Source organism: Ovis aries, chromosome 9 (assembly GCF_016772045.2).
Source record: "Ovis aries strain OAR_USU_Benz2616 breed Rambouillet chromosome 9, ARS-UI_Ramb_v3.0, whole genome shotgun sequence".
NCBI lineage: Eukaryota > Metazoa > Chordata > Mammalia > Artiodactyla > Bovidae > Ovis > Ovis aries.
Window position 1 is genome coordinate 79,449,840 of NC_056062.1, and position 16,084 is coordinate 79,465,923.

At 42.5% G+C, this 16,084-nt stretch overlaps 1 protein-coding gene across 3 annotated transcripts in view; it reads right to left on the minus strand.

Annotated features, from left to right (window-relative positions):
- The window catches only part of MTDH (metadherin), a 59,542-nt gene extending 46,727 nt beyond the window's left edge, over nt 1–12,815 (minus strand). For all 3 annotated transcript variants that reach the window (XM_027973195.3, XM_015097912.4, XM_027973194.3), the window contains exon 1: nt 12,099–12,815. In XM_027973195.3, the coding sequence (XP_027828996.1) occupies nt 12,099–12,482 (384 nt within the window). In that variant the 5' untranslated portion in view covers nt 12,483–12,815. The remainder of the gene's footprint in view (nt 1–12,098) is intronic.
- Nucleotides 12,816–16,084: the final 3,269 nt, after the last annotated feature.

Consider the following 16,084-nt stretch of genomic DNA (forward strand, 5'->3'; position numbering starts at 1 on the left):
ACTCCTTGGAAGGAAAGTTATGGCCAACCTAGATAGCATATTCAAAAGCAGAGACATTACTTTGCCAACAAAGGTCCATCTAGTCAAGGCTATGGTTTTTCCTGTGGTCATGTATGGATGTGAGAGTTGGACTGTGAAGAAAGCTGAGTGCCGAAGAATTGAAGCTTTTGAACTGTGGTGTTGGAGAAGACTCTTGAGAGTCCCTTGGACTGCAAGGAGATCCAACCAGTCCATTCTGAAGGAGATCAGTCCTGGGTGTTCTTTGGAAGGAATGATGCTGAAGCTGAAACTCCAGTACTTTGGCTACCTCACGTGAAGAGTTGACTCACTGGAAAAGACTCTGATGGTGGGAGGGACTGGGGGCAGGAGGAGAAGGGGACGACAGAGGATGAGATGACTAGATGGCATCACTGACTCGATGGACGTGAGTCTGAGTGAACTCTGGGAGTTGGTGATAGACAGGGAGGCCTGGCGTGCTGCGATTCATGGGGTCGCAAAGAGTCGGACACGACTGAGAGACTGAACTGATTTTCACTTAATTATGTAAATTTTTATTTTTAGTCACAAAATGTAAAACCCATGACTTCAAATTACTTGGAAACTTAACTTTCAAAACTAAAAGGGTAGTCTACTAACTATCAAAAAAAGTGAAATATGAAAAGTCTATGGGGTTTGGAGTGGACAACCTGGGATTAAGGTCCAACTTCTATATTTAATCACTGTGATTTTAAACATTTTCCTTGACTTAATCCTCAACTTCATCTGTAAATATGTAGAAAATATGTAATTTGTCTTGTATAGGTTTCTTGCTAAAGTAAATGAGAGAACATGCGAAAGCATACTTTACACGTTCAAGAAACAGTTTCTTTCCTTCAATATCCTTTCCTCTCCAAAGCTACGAAGGCCCATATCTTCATCCTATGTTCCAGCATTCAAGTCATTTTTCATATTAGCAAGCTCAAAATGAATGTTAAGTTCTGGTGGTCAAGAGCCTTAAAAAACTGTACATGAAGGAAACAATTCCATTCACCATTGCAACGAAAAGAATAAAATACTTAGGAATATATCTACCTAAAGAAACTAAAGACCTATATATAGAAAACTATAAAACACTGATGAAAGAAATCAAAGAGGACACTAATAGATGGAGAAATATACCATGTTCATGGATCAGAAGAATCAATATAGTGAAAATGAGTATACGCCCAAAGCAATTTACAAATTCAATGCAATCCCTATCAAGCTACCAGCCACATTTTTCACAGAACTAGAACAAATAATTTCAAGATTTGTATGGAAATACAAAAAACCTCGAATAGCCAAAGCAATCTTGAGAAAGAAGAATGGAACTGGAGGAATCAACTTGCCTGACTTCAGGCTCTACAGCCTGAAGCCACAGTCATCAAGACAGTATGGTACTGGCACAAAGACGGACATATAGATCAATGGAACAAAACAGAAAGCCCAGAGATAAATCCACACACATATGGACACCTTATCTTTGACAAAGGAGGCAAGAATATACAATGGAGTAAAGACAATCTCTTTAACAAGTGGTGCTGGGAAAACTGGTCAACCACTTGTAAAAGAATGAAACTAGATCACTTTCTAACACCGCACACAAAAATAAACTCAAAATGGATTAAAGATCTAAATGTAAGATCAGAAACTATAAAACTCCTAGAGGAGAACATAGGCAAAACACTCTCAGACATAAATCACAGCAGGATCCTCTATGATCCACCTCCCAGAATTCTGGAAATAAAAGCAAAAATAAACAAATGGGATCTAATTAAAATTAAAAGCTTCTGCACAACAAAGGAAAATATAAGCAAGGTGAAAAGACAGCCTTCTGAATGGGAGAAAATAATAGCAAATGAAGCAACTGACAAACAACTAATCTCAAAAATATACAAGCAACTTCTGCAGCTCAATTCCAGAAAAATAAACGACCCAATCAAAAAATGGGCCAAAGAACTAAATAGACATTTCTCCAAAGAAGACATACGGATGGCTAACAAACACATGAAAAGATGCTCAACATCACTCATTATTAGAGAAATGCAAATCAAAACCACAATGAGGTACCACTTCACACCAGTCAGAATGGCTGCGATCCAAAAATCTGCAAGCAATAAATGCTGGAGAGGGTGTGGAGAAAAGGGAACCCTCCTACCCTGTTGGTGGGAATGCAAACTAGTACAGCCACTATGGAGAACAGTGTGGAGATTCCTTAAAAAATTGCAAATAGAACTACCTTATGACCCAGCAATCCCACTTCTGGGCATACACACAGAGGAAACCAGAATTGAAAGAGACACATGTACCCCAATGTTCATCGCAGCACTGTTTATAATAGCCAGGACATGGAAACAACCTAGATGTCCATCAGCAGATGAATGGATAAGAAAGCTGTGGTACATATACACAATGGAGTATTACTCAGCCGTTAAAAAGAATTCATTTGAATCAGTTCTGATGAGATGGATGAAACTGGAGCCGATTATACAGAGTGAAGTAAGCCAGAAAGAAAAACACCAATACAGTATACTAACACATATATATGGAATTTAGGAAGATGGCAATGACGACCCTGTATGCAAGACAGGGAAAGAGACACAGATGTCTATAACGGACCTTTGGACTCAGAGGGAGAGGGAGAGGGTGGGATGATTTGGGAGAATGACATTCTAACATGTATACTATCATGTAAGAATTGAATCGCCAGTCTATGTCTGACGCAGGATGCAGCATGCTTGGGGCTGGTGCACGGGGATGACCCAGAGAGATGTTATGGGGAGGGAGGTGGGAGGGGGGTTCATGTTTGGGAACGCATGCAAGAATTAAAGATATTAAAATTTAAAAAATAAAAAACTTAAAAAACAAAACAAAACTGTACATGTATCCAATGGGCCCAATGCTGCAGACACAAATTCTTTTGGGAAGTTAACAGAATACAAATGATGAGTAAATATAGCCTCTCACAAGCTAGAAATAGTCCAGGCTTGCTTGAGAGACATGTTGTACTATCTTTTTTCTTAAAAAGCTGCTTATAGTCTGTATTCTAAAAAAGATTACACAATATTCACTCGAGTTCATTCACTCAGTATCCATTAAATGAGCCCAGCAGAGTGATAAGCAGGGCTGTTAAAGCCTTGAAATGAGACAAGTGAGGCACAATCCCTGTCCTCACAAAGCTTAGACCCCAGCAAAGGAAGACAGGTATAGCTCAGAAAAAAAGCCAGACAAAAGGTATACTCTGCCCTGGCTCCCCACCTCCCCATCCCCGGCCTCTAAAAGGAGAACAGTGTGTGTTCTGAAGGAAAGCTGAGATCACGGTTGAATCCCCAATGTCTATCACCCTGGATAAGTTACTACTTCACTGCAGTCTCAATTTGCTTGGCAAGAAATTATACTTTGCATACTGGGAAGTACAAGTATGTCCATGATTAAAAAAAAAAAAAGCAAGACATCATGGAAACTCAACAGATAACAACTTTAGCTGACAGACCTAGAAACTTCCAAGTATTTGCCATGTCTTGTCACTTCATGGCAAATAGATGGGGAAACAATGGAAACAGCAACAGACTTTATTTTTGGGGGCTCCAAAATCACTGCAGATGGTGACTGCAGCCATGAAATTTAAAGACGTCTGCTCCTTGGAAGAAAAGCTATGACAAACATAGACAGCATATTAAAAAGCAGAGACATTACTTTGCCGACAAAGGTCTGTATAGTCAAAGCTATGGTTTTTCCAGTAGTCACGTATGGATGTGACAGTTGGACCATAAAGAAGGCCGAGAGTAGAAGAATTGATACTTTTGAACTGTGGTGTTGGAGAAGACTCTGGAGAGTCCCCTGGACTGCAAGGAGACCAAACCAATCAATTCTAAAGGAAATAAATCCTGAATATTCATTGGAAGGACTGACGCTGAAGCTAAATTTTAGCTCCAATTCTTTGGCCACCTGAAGTGAAGAGCTGACTCCCTGGAAAAGACCCTGATGCTGGGAAAGATTGAGGGCAGGAGGAGAAGGGGAGGACAGAGGATGAGATGGCTGGATGGCATCACCCACTCGATGGACATGGGTTTGATCAACTTCCGGGAGATGGTGATGGACAGGGAAGCCTGGCTTGCTGCAGTCCATGTGGTCGCAAAGAGTCGGACATGACTGAGCCAGTGAACAACAACAACATTTGCCATGTGCCAATCACATGCATTATCTCATTCAGTGGACAAGACTTGGTCAGTTTCTTAGTTTTAGTTAGGAAGAGTGCTGATACACATTCAAGGTAGAACAATTTCTTGTCATTTATTTAAAAACACAAACTGTGTGCTTCTTTCTGTCAAATGCTGTGCACTATCAATTACATAAGCTAAACGTTACAGTACACAGCTTCACTCACAGTAATTTATCAACTTGCTTTTAAATTCAACCTCAATTTTAAACTCTTAAAAGCTAGAAGAATAATCTTATAAATATGGCCTAAAAATCAAATTTGCAAAAATCTTGCTATATATCTTGAGATATTTCCTTTAGGATAAAGATTCTTGCACAGGCTTCCCAGGTGTTGCAGAAGTAAAGAATGTGCCTACCAATGCAGGAAATGCAAGAGATGTGGTTCTGTCCCTGGGTCAGGAAGATCCCCTGGAAGAGAATGGCAACCCACTCCAGTATTCTTGCTTGGAGAATCCCATGGACAGCGGCGGCTGGCGGGCTACGGTCCATGGGGTTGCAGAGGTGAATAGGGGAGCACACAGAGATCCTGTGCCTTCTGAACAGCTAGCCAAAACTAAACCCTCGTCAGGAATTCTAAAACATCTTTTTGTTGAACCTAGAACATCAAGGATGCTCAAAGCTACTTTTATAAATGATACGCAACACCAATCACATGGCCAAGTTATGCTAGAGTTAATTTTTGAAACACTAAATACAGCATTGGTTTTTAAGGTTTTATATCAGATGGGTACTGAGATAAGGATTACAGGTGATACAGTGGACACATATCCATGTAGTTCTTTCTCAGATGGATCTGAGAAAGTAGTTTCTGAGATGATCTGAGAGTAGTTTCTCTCCAAACTACTAGCACAGTTGGAGAGAAAATAGAGCAAAAAACTAGTCAGGAAATCTCTGGGGTTAGGACTCCATGCTTTCACTGCCAAGGGCCCAGGTTCAATCCCTGGTTGGGGAACGAATATCCCACAAGCTGCATGGTGTGGCCAAAAAAACCAAACCAAACAAACACAAATTAACTACCAACTCCCCTCCACCCAAACAACAACAAAAAAAACTTGTCAAGCAACACCAACTCCTCACATCTCTTGATTTTGTTTGAAAAATACTAATTTTAAAATGCTTTCAAGGCTTTCACAACCTTGAAAAGTAGTACATTACCCAATAATGCTGAAGTGCAACAAAAACAAGTACTCAGAGGGTTTACTGCTGCTCTTGGTATCTGAGATGAACACAACTGTTAAAGGTCTTTTCTGTCACAACTATTAAAGGTCTTCTCTGCAGCACCTCTGGCAGAAGAAAATGACAGGATGAAAAAGTCCTGTCACATGACCAAACAAATGAAGGCAAAACTCTGGAGCTGCTGTAAAGGTCATTATAAGTTTCAGCAAAAACTTCTGACTTTTAAAAGTAAAATTTAAAAGCAATAAAGTTGTAACTCACTGAGAAAATTAGATTTGTTCTCTGAATGCAGTGTAATATCCTGGAACATGCTATCAAAACCAGAGCGGTATAATGGAAATAACAGTGAGTTCTTAAGCTAGAAATCAGGATATTGTTTTGCCTTTGAAATGCCTTTGCTCTATGACCTTGAATAAGTCAATCTCTCTGAATCTCAAGATTTTTTTTTTTTTTTTGTAAAATCAGGGATATTTGTTTTACTATCACTCAGAATTTTTAAATTAAATGAGTATTCAAGGCTTAAAACATTAGCAACTTAAAGGGAAAAAGAAAATCCTATAGATGTTACATAACTTTAGTAATACCTGAGATAATAGGGCAAAACCACTACCTATGAATAAAAGACATAATCCTATTGACAGTATCTTAAAAGACAAATTTATTTAGCTCAATAACAGATTAGACCATCCAGCTAAACAGTAAGATATCATTTTAGATCATTCAGCATTTAATTTAACAAATAGTTACCAAAGGCTCTAATATGCCAGTCACTGTTTGCCATCTGATAGAATGGCTTATAAGAGAAAAGAAAACCCGGAGCAAAAGTAAATGGAGAAGTTAATAAACAATTTACAAACTATAACAAAGGAAACACGAAAGACTGAGACAGAAAATAGAAGGGGATGCCTATTTCAAATAGGGTGATTAGGAAAGTATTTTCTAGGAGGGTGAGTTTCAAAGTTAGATCTAAAGGCTGATTAGAACAGTGGGTCAAGTTTGCAGCACTGGGTTCTGAAAGAGCATGAGGAAGTGCAAAGGATTACTGTGAAGGTAGCAAATGAGAGGAAGCTGACTCAAGTTTGCTTAGAAAGAAAAGCAGCTGCTGAGCCTACAGGAAAAAAAGTTTAGATTTTAAATGCAAAAACTACTAAAATGTTGGTTTTAGACAAGCTGGCGATTTGCTTTTAAAAAGCCTCGCTACTAGGGTGTTGAGAAATGACTGGAGGCAGCCGGCAGAAGCTACTGCTGTGCGAGTGAGTTACGGTGGAAACAGAATGAGAGTAGCTGGACTAAATATATATTTTGGAGATAAAAATGATGGTACTTGCTGAAGGACCAGATATGAGGTGAACAAGATGAAGATATAAGGAAAAGGGAAGAATCAAGAATGATTCTTAAGATATTTGGTCTGACTAACTGAAGGAAAGGCAGAGTCATTTACCATTTACAGTAATGGGGACGACTGGGAGAAGGCAGGGTATTATGAGTGCTGTTCTGAAGATGTTAAAGTTTTTGAGATAAACATCAGGTTTCCTACTGAAGAAATCAAGTATACATCTAGACATGAGGTTCTGGAGGTAGGCCAAACAGTCCAGTCATTGTTGTTTTAGTCAGTTAGTCACGCCCAGCTCCTTTGCGACCCCATGGTTTGTAGCCCACCAGGCTCCTCTGGCCATGGGGTTTTCCAGGCAAGAACACTGGAGCAGGTTGCCATTTCCTTCTCCAGGGGATCTTCCCGACCCAGGGATTAAACCTTCATCTCCTGCATGGGTAGTCGGATTCTTTACCAGTGAGTCACACTAGGGAAACCCATTAGTTCAGTTATAGATACAAACAAACAGTTGATTGCCATTATTTGGAGATTCCATATCCACAAATTTTCCTACTAGCTAAAAGTTACTTCTAACCCCCAAATCAATACTTGTCATTCTTGGACATGCATAGAGTTACAAAAAAAATCTGAGTCATTCTACAAGCACATTCCCAGGCGATGCTCTGTTTTAGCTCTCATAAAAAATAAATATATAAAAGAGAAACTAACTCTAACTGGGGAGCTAGAGAAAAGCTTTACAGCAGAGGGAGCAATGTAGCTGGGCCATTTAAGGATAGGTAGAAATTAGCAGAGATACAGAAAAAGGGGGCCTTTTAGAAGAAATTATATGAATAGAAAAAGGTAGTATGAATAGAGAGACACTGACATCTAGCTAATGGTAATGTCTTATGGGTAATGTGCTCAGTTGTGGCTGACTCTTTATGACCCCATGGACTGCAGCCCGCCAGGTTCCTCTGTCCATGAAATTTTTCAGGCAAGAATACTGCAGTGGGTTGCCATTTCCTTCTCCACATATGGGTAATGGTAAGAGATAAAATCTAAGATGGGATTAGATCATGAAAAGGCTTGAGAGCCATGCCATTGAATTTTATTCAACAGGTGTTGGGGAATTACTGAAAGGATGTGAACGCGAAAGTCACATGATTAGAGTTGAGCTTCCTAGGTGGTGCTAGTGGTGAAGAATTCACCTGCCAGTTCGAGAGACATAAGTGATGCAGGTTCGATCCCTGGGTCGGAAAGAATCCCTGGAGAAGGGAATGGCTACCCACTCCAGTATTCTTGCCTGTAGAATTCCATGGAGGAGTCTGAGGAGTCTGGTGGGCTACAGTCCACAGGATCGCCAAGAGTCAGACATGACTGAGTGACTAACACTTTAAAAGATTTAACTGGCATGAGTGGGTAGAAAGGATTGGCAACAAAGGGACTGGAAGCAGGAGAACCAGTTAGGATGCTGTTAGGATCACCTAAGCAAAAGGTAATACAGCCTGAAAGTAGGGCAGTGGCAGTGAAACTGGAAAAGAAGTAACTACTACAAAAGACACAGCTTACTGTCAGAATAAGCTACTAGCTGCAGACAGATGGCCCTTACAAAATTTACGCCATATGAGGCAAACACAGCCATTTTTCACTGTAAAAATAAAAAGGTGGCTCACATGGATGTCTTCTAGGCATAAAAAACAGAAGCAAGCTGCATACAATACTTTGGTGGGACATTTTACTGTATTATACATTCAATAACTACTTGTCAAGTGCCAACCACTATGCAAGGTTATACAGTAGCAAACAAGACAAAACATTATTTATTGAGCTTATAGATATTAACAATTGTACTATGGAAAATCTTTATGAAAAATGAATTTTCTTTGATGATGATCTTGGTTACCTGCTTCCAGTTGAAACACAAAGCAATAACTGCTAAAGACCAGCTATTTGAGATGTTGCTTAGTTGCTAAGTTGTGTCCAACTCTTTGGGACCCCATGGACTGTAGCCCACCAGGCTCCTCTGTCCATGGTATTTCCCAGGCAAGAATACTGGAGTGGGTTGCTGTTTACATCCATCTAAATCACTGTACAGGTTAAGTCAAGAAAAAAATATTTACTGAGTGTCTACTTAATACTCATGATGAATGAGGTGTCAAGAAAAACACATGTAAAAAAACAGTGATAAGCCCAGTGAAAAGTGTCACCCCCTTCACTTTTAACAGGGGAATGAACACAAAAACCTATGGCAAGGTATTAGGGGATAAAAAGCAAACCAATACAAGAATTGAAAAAAAAAAAAAAAAGCTTATGAAAAGATTTTAAAAAGCTAAATGACATCTACTCTATACATAAAAACAGGCAACTGGAAACAAACTGAAAATTTGAGTTGTGAAATCTGGAATGATTTAAGAGAAAACTTAAAAGGGACAAAAATAAATTCAGAATGTCCTTTCAAAAAAACTGTAGTTGACATCCCTGAATCCACTTGAATCAGAATTAAGCATATCCAAAATGTTTATCAGAATGATGTAGTCATAAAAGATGGATTATAAGATTAACATGTCTGCACCTAGAAATCTCTCTTACACTTTGAATCTTATGGCACTACTACACTCGATTTTCAAATAGGCAAGGGAGCTTGTTAAAAAAGCAGATTCCCTGGACCTAGCTCCAGACTCTGAATTTGTATCTGTAGTTGGACTCAAGAATCTACATGATTTAACAAGCATTCAAAGTAACTACTGCAAGTAGTCAGGGTGAACAGTCTGAGGAATGCTGCAGTGTTTTACCTCAAGTAAGATCTTCAATTTATAAACATGGCAAGCTAATGGAAGCAAGGTTAAATGCCTCACTCAAGTTTAGAGTTCCAATTCCTGCCAGGCCAACAGAGTTAAAAGTCTTCTACCCTCAAGCCTTTGCTATTTCTTCAGCCTTTCCCAATATCCAGTTCCTCCCCCTTTCAAGTCAAATTCCATGAAAGGTTTTTCCTGGCTACCTGGGCCCTCACTAAGGTTGCACTGTTAAGTTTCTGATTTTTTTCCACAACTGGAATAAGAAGTTCCCTGGGGAAAACTGAGCTTTTGCTTTTGTATCCTTTCACTGTAAGACACAAGAATATGGTTTTCCTTTTTTACTGCCTTCAATTTGCAAGCAGTATCCTGCTTTTCCCCAAACAGAAACTTAGCAAAGTGCTGAAGCATATGAATACTAACCAACTAATAACTAAATGGAAGCTTGGATTTCTTAACCCTATAAAGCAGTGTTTTTCCATAGGTCACCCCTCAAATCAAATGTGAAACTAATTTAGTAAGTCACAAATATCATTAAAGAACAACAGAATAGTGTGTGTGTGTGTGTGTGGGGGGTATTGTAAAACGTTTTCTTTTTGTTGTGGTCAAAACTTTTGAAAGCCACAGTTTTGTAAATGTTGATGAACTTCTCCAACACATCTTTACTGTTAGGTAGGCAAACATACTTGCTTTCACAATTAACACTGAGCCACCCTGTCAGCCTTCCCATTCTCTGTTCTCCAAAGCTAATCATGGATTTATTTATTCATTCCCCCTAGCACAAATACTAAGTTTGATGAGTATTTTTCACGGCACTAGTTCCACAGGAGCCTGTCTGTGTTTCTTCTTCGGATGGGTCATCTTGTGATGCACTTTGAATGGGCTCTTATTAGCACCCGCCTGTTGACCCAAGTCTGTCTGAAATTCGAGAGGCGCAAACAGGGCTTTGAAATTTTCACAACCTGTTTCATCCACACTGGTCCTAGGCTTATGAATGAATGTGATTTTTTTCAAGATCATCTTCTTTCCTATTTTGGAGCCAGGTTTCCACCATAACATTACTTTCTGGTAAACACTGATACTCTTTACAAATTTAAATATAATTACATAGCTTCCAAATCACTTCTATTTTCTCTTCTCCTAACCTAAGGCAGTAGTCATACTAACAAAGTTGTATCCGTTTTTAGTTCTTATACATATCTTGCATCCTCCTAACCAGCAGGTCTAATCTAGACCTAATAATGCAGTAATTGTGACTTGTCACAGCTCTAATACAGTGTCATCTTTTGTATTGTTACCAACCATACTCTCATGACTTTAGCTTGAATTCAAATCTGACTTCCTCCATAACTTTGCTAAATTCCTCCAAATCCCTCCCACTCTCTAAACCTCATTTACACTGTTCACACCTCTACAGCACCTGTCAGTCCACAAAATATTAGAATTATTTTTGAATCTGTCTCCTATATTAGTTTCCACGACTAACTTTCACATGCATACCGCTCACTGTCCAGCAAAAAACCAGAGGGCATTTCACATAGAACCTTATTGGGCTGAAAAGGTGAGGCGCTAAAACCAGTGGCTACAAAAATAGGTTAGGAGTTGTTTCCAATTTTGCACACCCTCCATACTCTGGTCAACTATACGCTATTTTTAAAGAAGTAAAATAAAACCATGAAAGTTCTAATGGGAGAACCATGGGGGACATGGCAATCAAGGCTGCAGAAATAAAGGGCGAAGGCACGATAAGACGGTCGTGATGCTCTCTGCCTTTCCACACGTGGTCCGGTAAATGGGCGCCTGATCCCTCTTCTCAGCCCGGCAACATTCTGCTCTGTCATCCTTTTTACCCTATTTCAAAACCTCCCACACCGCTCCGCTGAAGTTGCCTTGGCGCCCTCTCAGAGTGCCCTGTACCCCAAAGTACGTTAGAAGACAGATTCCCTCTTGCCGGGCTCCTGTTCCGGCCTCCAGCGGCCACATGCGCCAGAAGCAGAGTGGGCAACCATTTCCCTTCTAGAGCCCTAACTAAAACGGAAGCGTGTCCAGACCTGGGTACCTTTAATCCTCGAGTAAGCCCCAGAGTTTTTAGGTCACCGTTATCTCCTCCACCGCCTCCCACCTCGGCGGGACCTGAAGCACGCAGGCTCTTGGTTTCCAGGCGCAGTCTTGCCACAACTTCCCAACGCCACCCTAAGGTCCCGTCGGCCTCCGCACACACAGGCAGCCTAACCCAAGTAGGCCTCGGGGGGGGCGGGGGGGGGCGGCGGCTTGGCATGTCATCCGGGCGGTCAAGGGTCCCCAAACTGTCTCGACCTCCGGGCTGCTTTTATTTAAACGTACCCCCAAGACAGTCTAACTTCCTTCCTCCAAACCGATCTGCCCCACCGGGTCCTATACTTCCTGAATTTCCACCATTCCCCAAGAAACGTGTCCACCGATCGCCGCCTCCGCCTGGGAGGCTGCATCCCGGCTCTCGACTATGCTCCCTCGGTCCCCTTTGCTGGATTCCCGGCGGGGGCGGCTGGGGTTTGGCCCCCCCCAACCCCCGACCACCCCGCCGCTCTTCCCCTACTCACTTTGGGCTTCTCCGGCAATTTCTTCCGGTTCTTCTTCTTTTGCTCCTCGCTCCTGAGATTCTTCAGCACGCCTTGGTCGTCAGCGGCCGGGACCGGCGCGGCCGCCGCCGCCTCCTCCCGCTTGCGGGGCGGGCTCCTCCGCTTCTTGCGGGCGCCGGCGCAAGCCGCGGCCCAGCCGTAGCCGAGCAGGAAGAGCAGCAGCAGCCCGAGCGCGCCCGTGCCCACCAGGATCACCCAGCCCGGGTAGCGCTTCGGCTCCAGCCCCAGGTCGAGGCCCAGCTCGGTGCGCAGAAAGCCCAGGCCGACCGAGAGCATTTCCTGCAGCCGGGCGGAGCCGTCCTCGGCCTGCTGGGCCAGCTCGTCCAGCCAGCTCCGTGTAGCCATCTTCCCTCCCCGTCAGGGGGAGCGGGGGGACTCACGGGATGACGCCGGGCCGCGGAGACGCCGTGGAACAGTCGAGGGAAACGAGGACGCGCCGGGGCCCGACCGCCTCAGGCCGAGCGCATTGCGGCCGCCCCTCGCGCCGGAGCCGGGGATCGGCCGCGGCCGCTGCCAGGAGGACGGGGGGGTGCTCCCCCGGTTCCCCCCTCGTCAGAGCCTCACTCCGCCGCCGCCAGAAGGAGGGGGACGGCGGGAGGGAGTGTCTCCAGTGGCGGCCGCTAAGCGGCGTCTCCGCGCCAGTGCCGGGCGCCCGCTGTCCTCCCTCGGCGGAACAATGGCGGCTCCGGCCGCGATCCACGCAGCGGGAGGCGACGGGGGGCGGGGCGGGTCGCGGGTCACGTGGACTCCAGTGGGAGGGGCGTAGGTGTCACGTGGGCGCGGGCGAGGCCGGGCGGGGCGGAAGCCGTTGGAGGGAGCGCGCAGCTGAGGCGGTCGGCGGGGACGTTTTTCGGCGTCTGCCGGAGGCGCGCCGAGCACTCGGGACCGGTGACTCTGGGCCGGAGGTTGGGAGGGGTTCACTGGAGGAAGCCTCTGCGGAATGGCTGGTGGCCAGGAGCTAGGAGACGTGGCGTTTTAATGGGTTTAGGGGAGGGGCTCTTGAGGAAGCCTGGGGGCCGCGGCGGGCCGGGGAGGCGGGGGAGGGGGGCGTGCAAGAGGGTAAAGAGCTAGGATGTGAAAGTTGGACTCTGAAGAAAGCTGAGCGCCTGAGAATTGATGCTTTTGAACTGTGGTGTTGGAGAAGACTCTTGAGAGTCCCGTGGACTGCAGGGTGATCTAACCAGTCAGTCCATCCTAAAGGAGACCAGTCCTGGGTGTTCATTGGAAGGAATGATGTTGAAGCTGAAACTCCAATACTTCGGCCCCCTGATGCCAAGAACTGACTCATATGAAAAGACCCCGATGCTGGGAAAGATTGGAGGCGGGAGGAGAAGGGGACGACGGAGGATGAGATGGTTGGATGGCATCACCGACTCAATAGACATGAGTTTGAGTAAACTCCGGGAGTTGGTGATGGACAGGGAGGCCTGGCGTGCTGCAGTCCATGGGGTTACAAAGAGTCGGACACGAGTGAGCGACTGAACTGACTGAGGAACCAGGTCACGGGGTGTAGGTCCAAGTCGCCCTAGTAGCTGTCTGCTTTTCTCCGTTCTTTTTCTGGGAGTAGTGTTGGGGTGGAAGCGGATTCTACTCACTGGATCACGGATCCAGCTAGACGCTTCCAGAGTTGGGCACTCTTCTTTCGGGGCCTAGGTTTCGTTCACAAGTTAAGTTTGTCTCAACTTACCCTGTTGTGTGTCTACAGTTTGCCTGCCTGACCAAGGGCGCTTTCGCATGGTTTTCGCTCCTTCGCTCCTGGCTTTCGTTCCTGTCATTCGCCAGAACTCAAAAATTGGAAGGCACGTGGGCAGTATTATTTTCCTATTGCAGTTTAATACGAAGTAATGTGAGGCATATTGGATTGTATTTTACATGTAGATGAAGTTTAATTACTTCGTTGCGTTCTATTTTAAGCTTTTGTGGAAGATCACAGAGAATTTCCAAAAATCTTTTTTGTATGCTGCGTTGACCATATCTGGGTAACATTAGGAAGAAGTGAATTTTCAGGCCTTAAAAATACAAAGATGATATTCACGGCTGCCTTAGGGTTTTGACATTATATTTCCCTATGAGAAAATGTGTTATCGTTAAATGATAATTAGCATTTTTAGCAAGTGTCTTAAAGTGAACTAAATACAGGCTTTCTCAAAGAATAGAAAGGGGAGTAATATTAATAAGTACCGAATGCCAAAAATGTATTTAGGAGTATTTTGACCTACTTTGCAACTGTGTTGTAACGCATATTGTGATTAATGTGAAAAGGAGCTTGGTAAATAATAAATTGTTACTCTAGCCAAGCTTTATACAGACTTGTAATTAAAGACTGTAGTTAAAGATAGTGTAAATTACAAGGCCAAAAACTTGGAAGATGTAATTGGAAATACTTTATCTCTAAACGGTTCCAAATTCCATTTATATTTATGAAAGTAGGTTTACAATTTTACATTTATGCTTTGGTTCCAGAGACATGAGGGATATCTTTCCTAAGAAGCCCATTCTAGGCGAACACGTGAGGGCTTATGAATTAAGCTATTATATAATAATAGTAGCTGGATATTCCAGTTCTTTGGCAGTCTGGCAAATACTGATTATGTAAAATCCTATCACCTATTTGTGTGTGTGACTCTCCTTTGACCTGAAAATGTTTACTGTATATGGTAATACAGATAATAATAATTTTTCACATATAGCTTTGTGTCTTTTAAAGTATTTTAAGAACAAAAATGGATTCATACACTAATTAGTGTTTTGCATTTAATGACAAACGCAAAGTGACATTTTAGTGACATATTTAATGACATCAGCATTCATGTCACTTGATAGAACCCAGCTGATAAAACTCACCAGGAACATACTAGTAGCCCCACAATGTTAGGTTTGTTAACTTGCTGCAGTATGAAATTTAGGTAAAATTTAAATGAATTAGTGCTTTGAAAGATTCAAAGCAAAGCAAGCGGTGTCTAACAGAGATAATATCAAGCCTGGCCTGGAATATCCTAATTCCTTGAAAATGGTGAAGTTAAAAGAAATGTTAGATGTCATTGCTGAAACCTCTTTTCTTGAAGCAACTGGGTTGGAAATAAAGACTGCTAATTGGGAGTCAGAATGACCCATACAATGGAATACCACTCAGAAATAAATACATGAAGCGGCATAGGTGAATCTCAACATAAATATACCGAGTGGAAGAAGCCAGGCCAAAAAGAGTATGTAATGCATGATTTCATTCATATAAAACTAGAAAATACAAACTGATCTACAGTGACAGCAAATCAGTGGTGATTTGGGAAGGCGAGTGAGAGCACGGGGTGGTGGGAGGGAGTGATTACAAAGGGCACCAGGAGACTTTGGGGAGTGATGGATATGTTATCTTTATTATTCTGGTTTTATGGGTTTATATATGTCAAAACTTACCAAATGTGTACTTTAGATATTGTAGTTTATGTCAGATATACCTCAGTAAAACAGTTTACAGTTTTTTGAAAAGTGACCTGCGTGGAAGGAACAGCTGCATACAGGAGTGGCGTGCTCCATGTTCACTGATAGTATTTTTAACAAAGTTTTTGCCAATCTGTAATTTTAAGGTTTCTCAGCGGTATATACTTGATGTTAATTTTTTTTAACAGGTTTGCACAATAAATACTTATTCTATGATCTGGCTCTACTATATAGTTTATTTAACATAGTTTATTGTTAGATAGGTTATTTACAAGTTTTTTTGTTGCTGTTTTTGTTTTTTGCCATTCAATGCAATTCTGTCATGAATACGCTTGTAACTGAATAGCTTTGTGAATACCCATAAGAACTTTGTGAGGATAGAATCCTGGCACTGTCATTGCCTGAGCCATAGCCCACAGCACGTAACACTTTTAGTTTGAGAGTTTTTTTTGGTTTTGTTTTTACATCAAGGCAATTTATTAACAAAACAACAATCTGAGGAGTCCTTT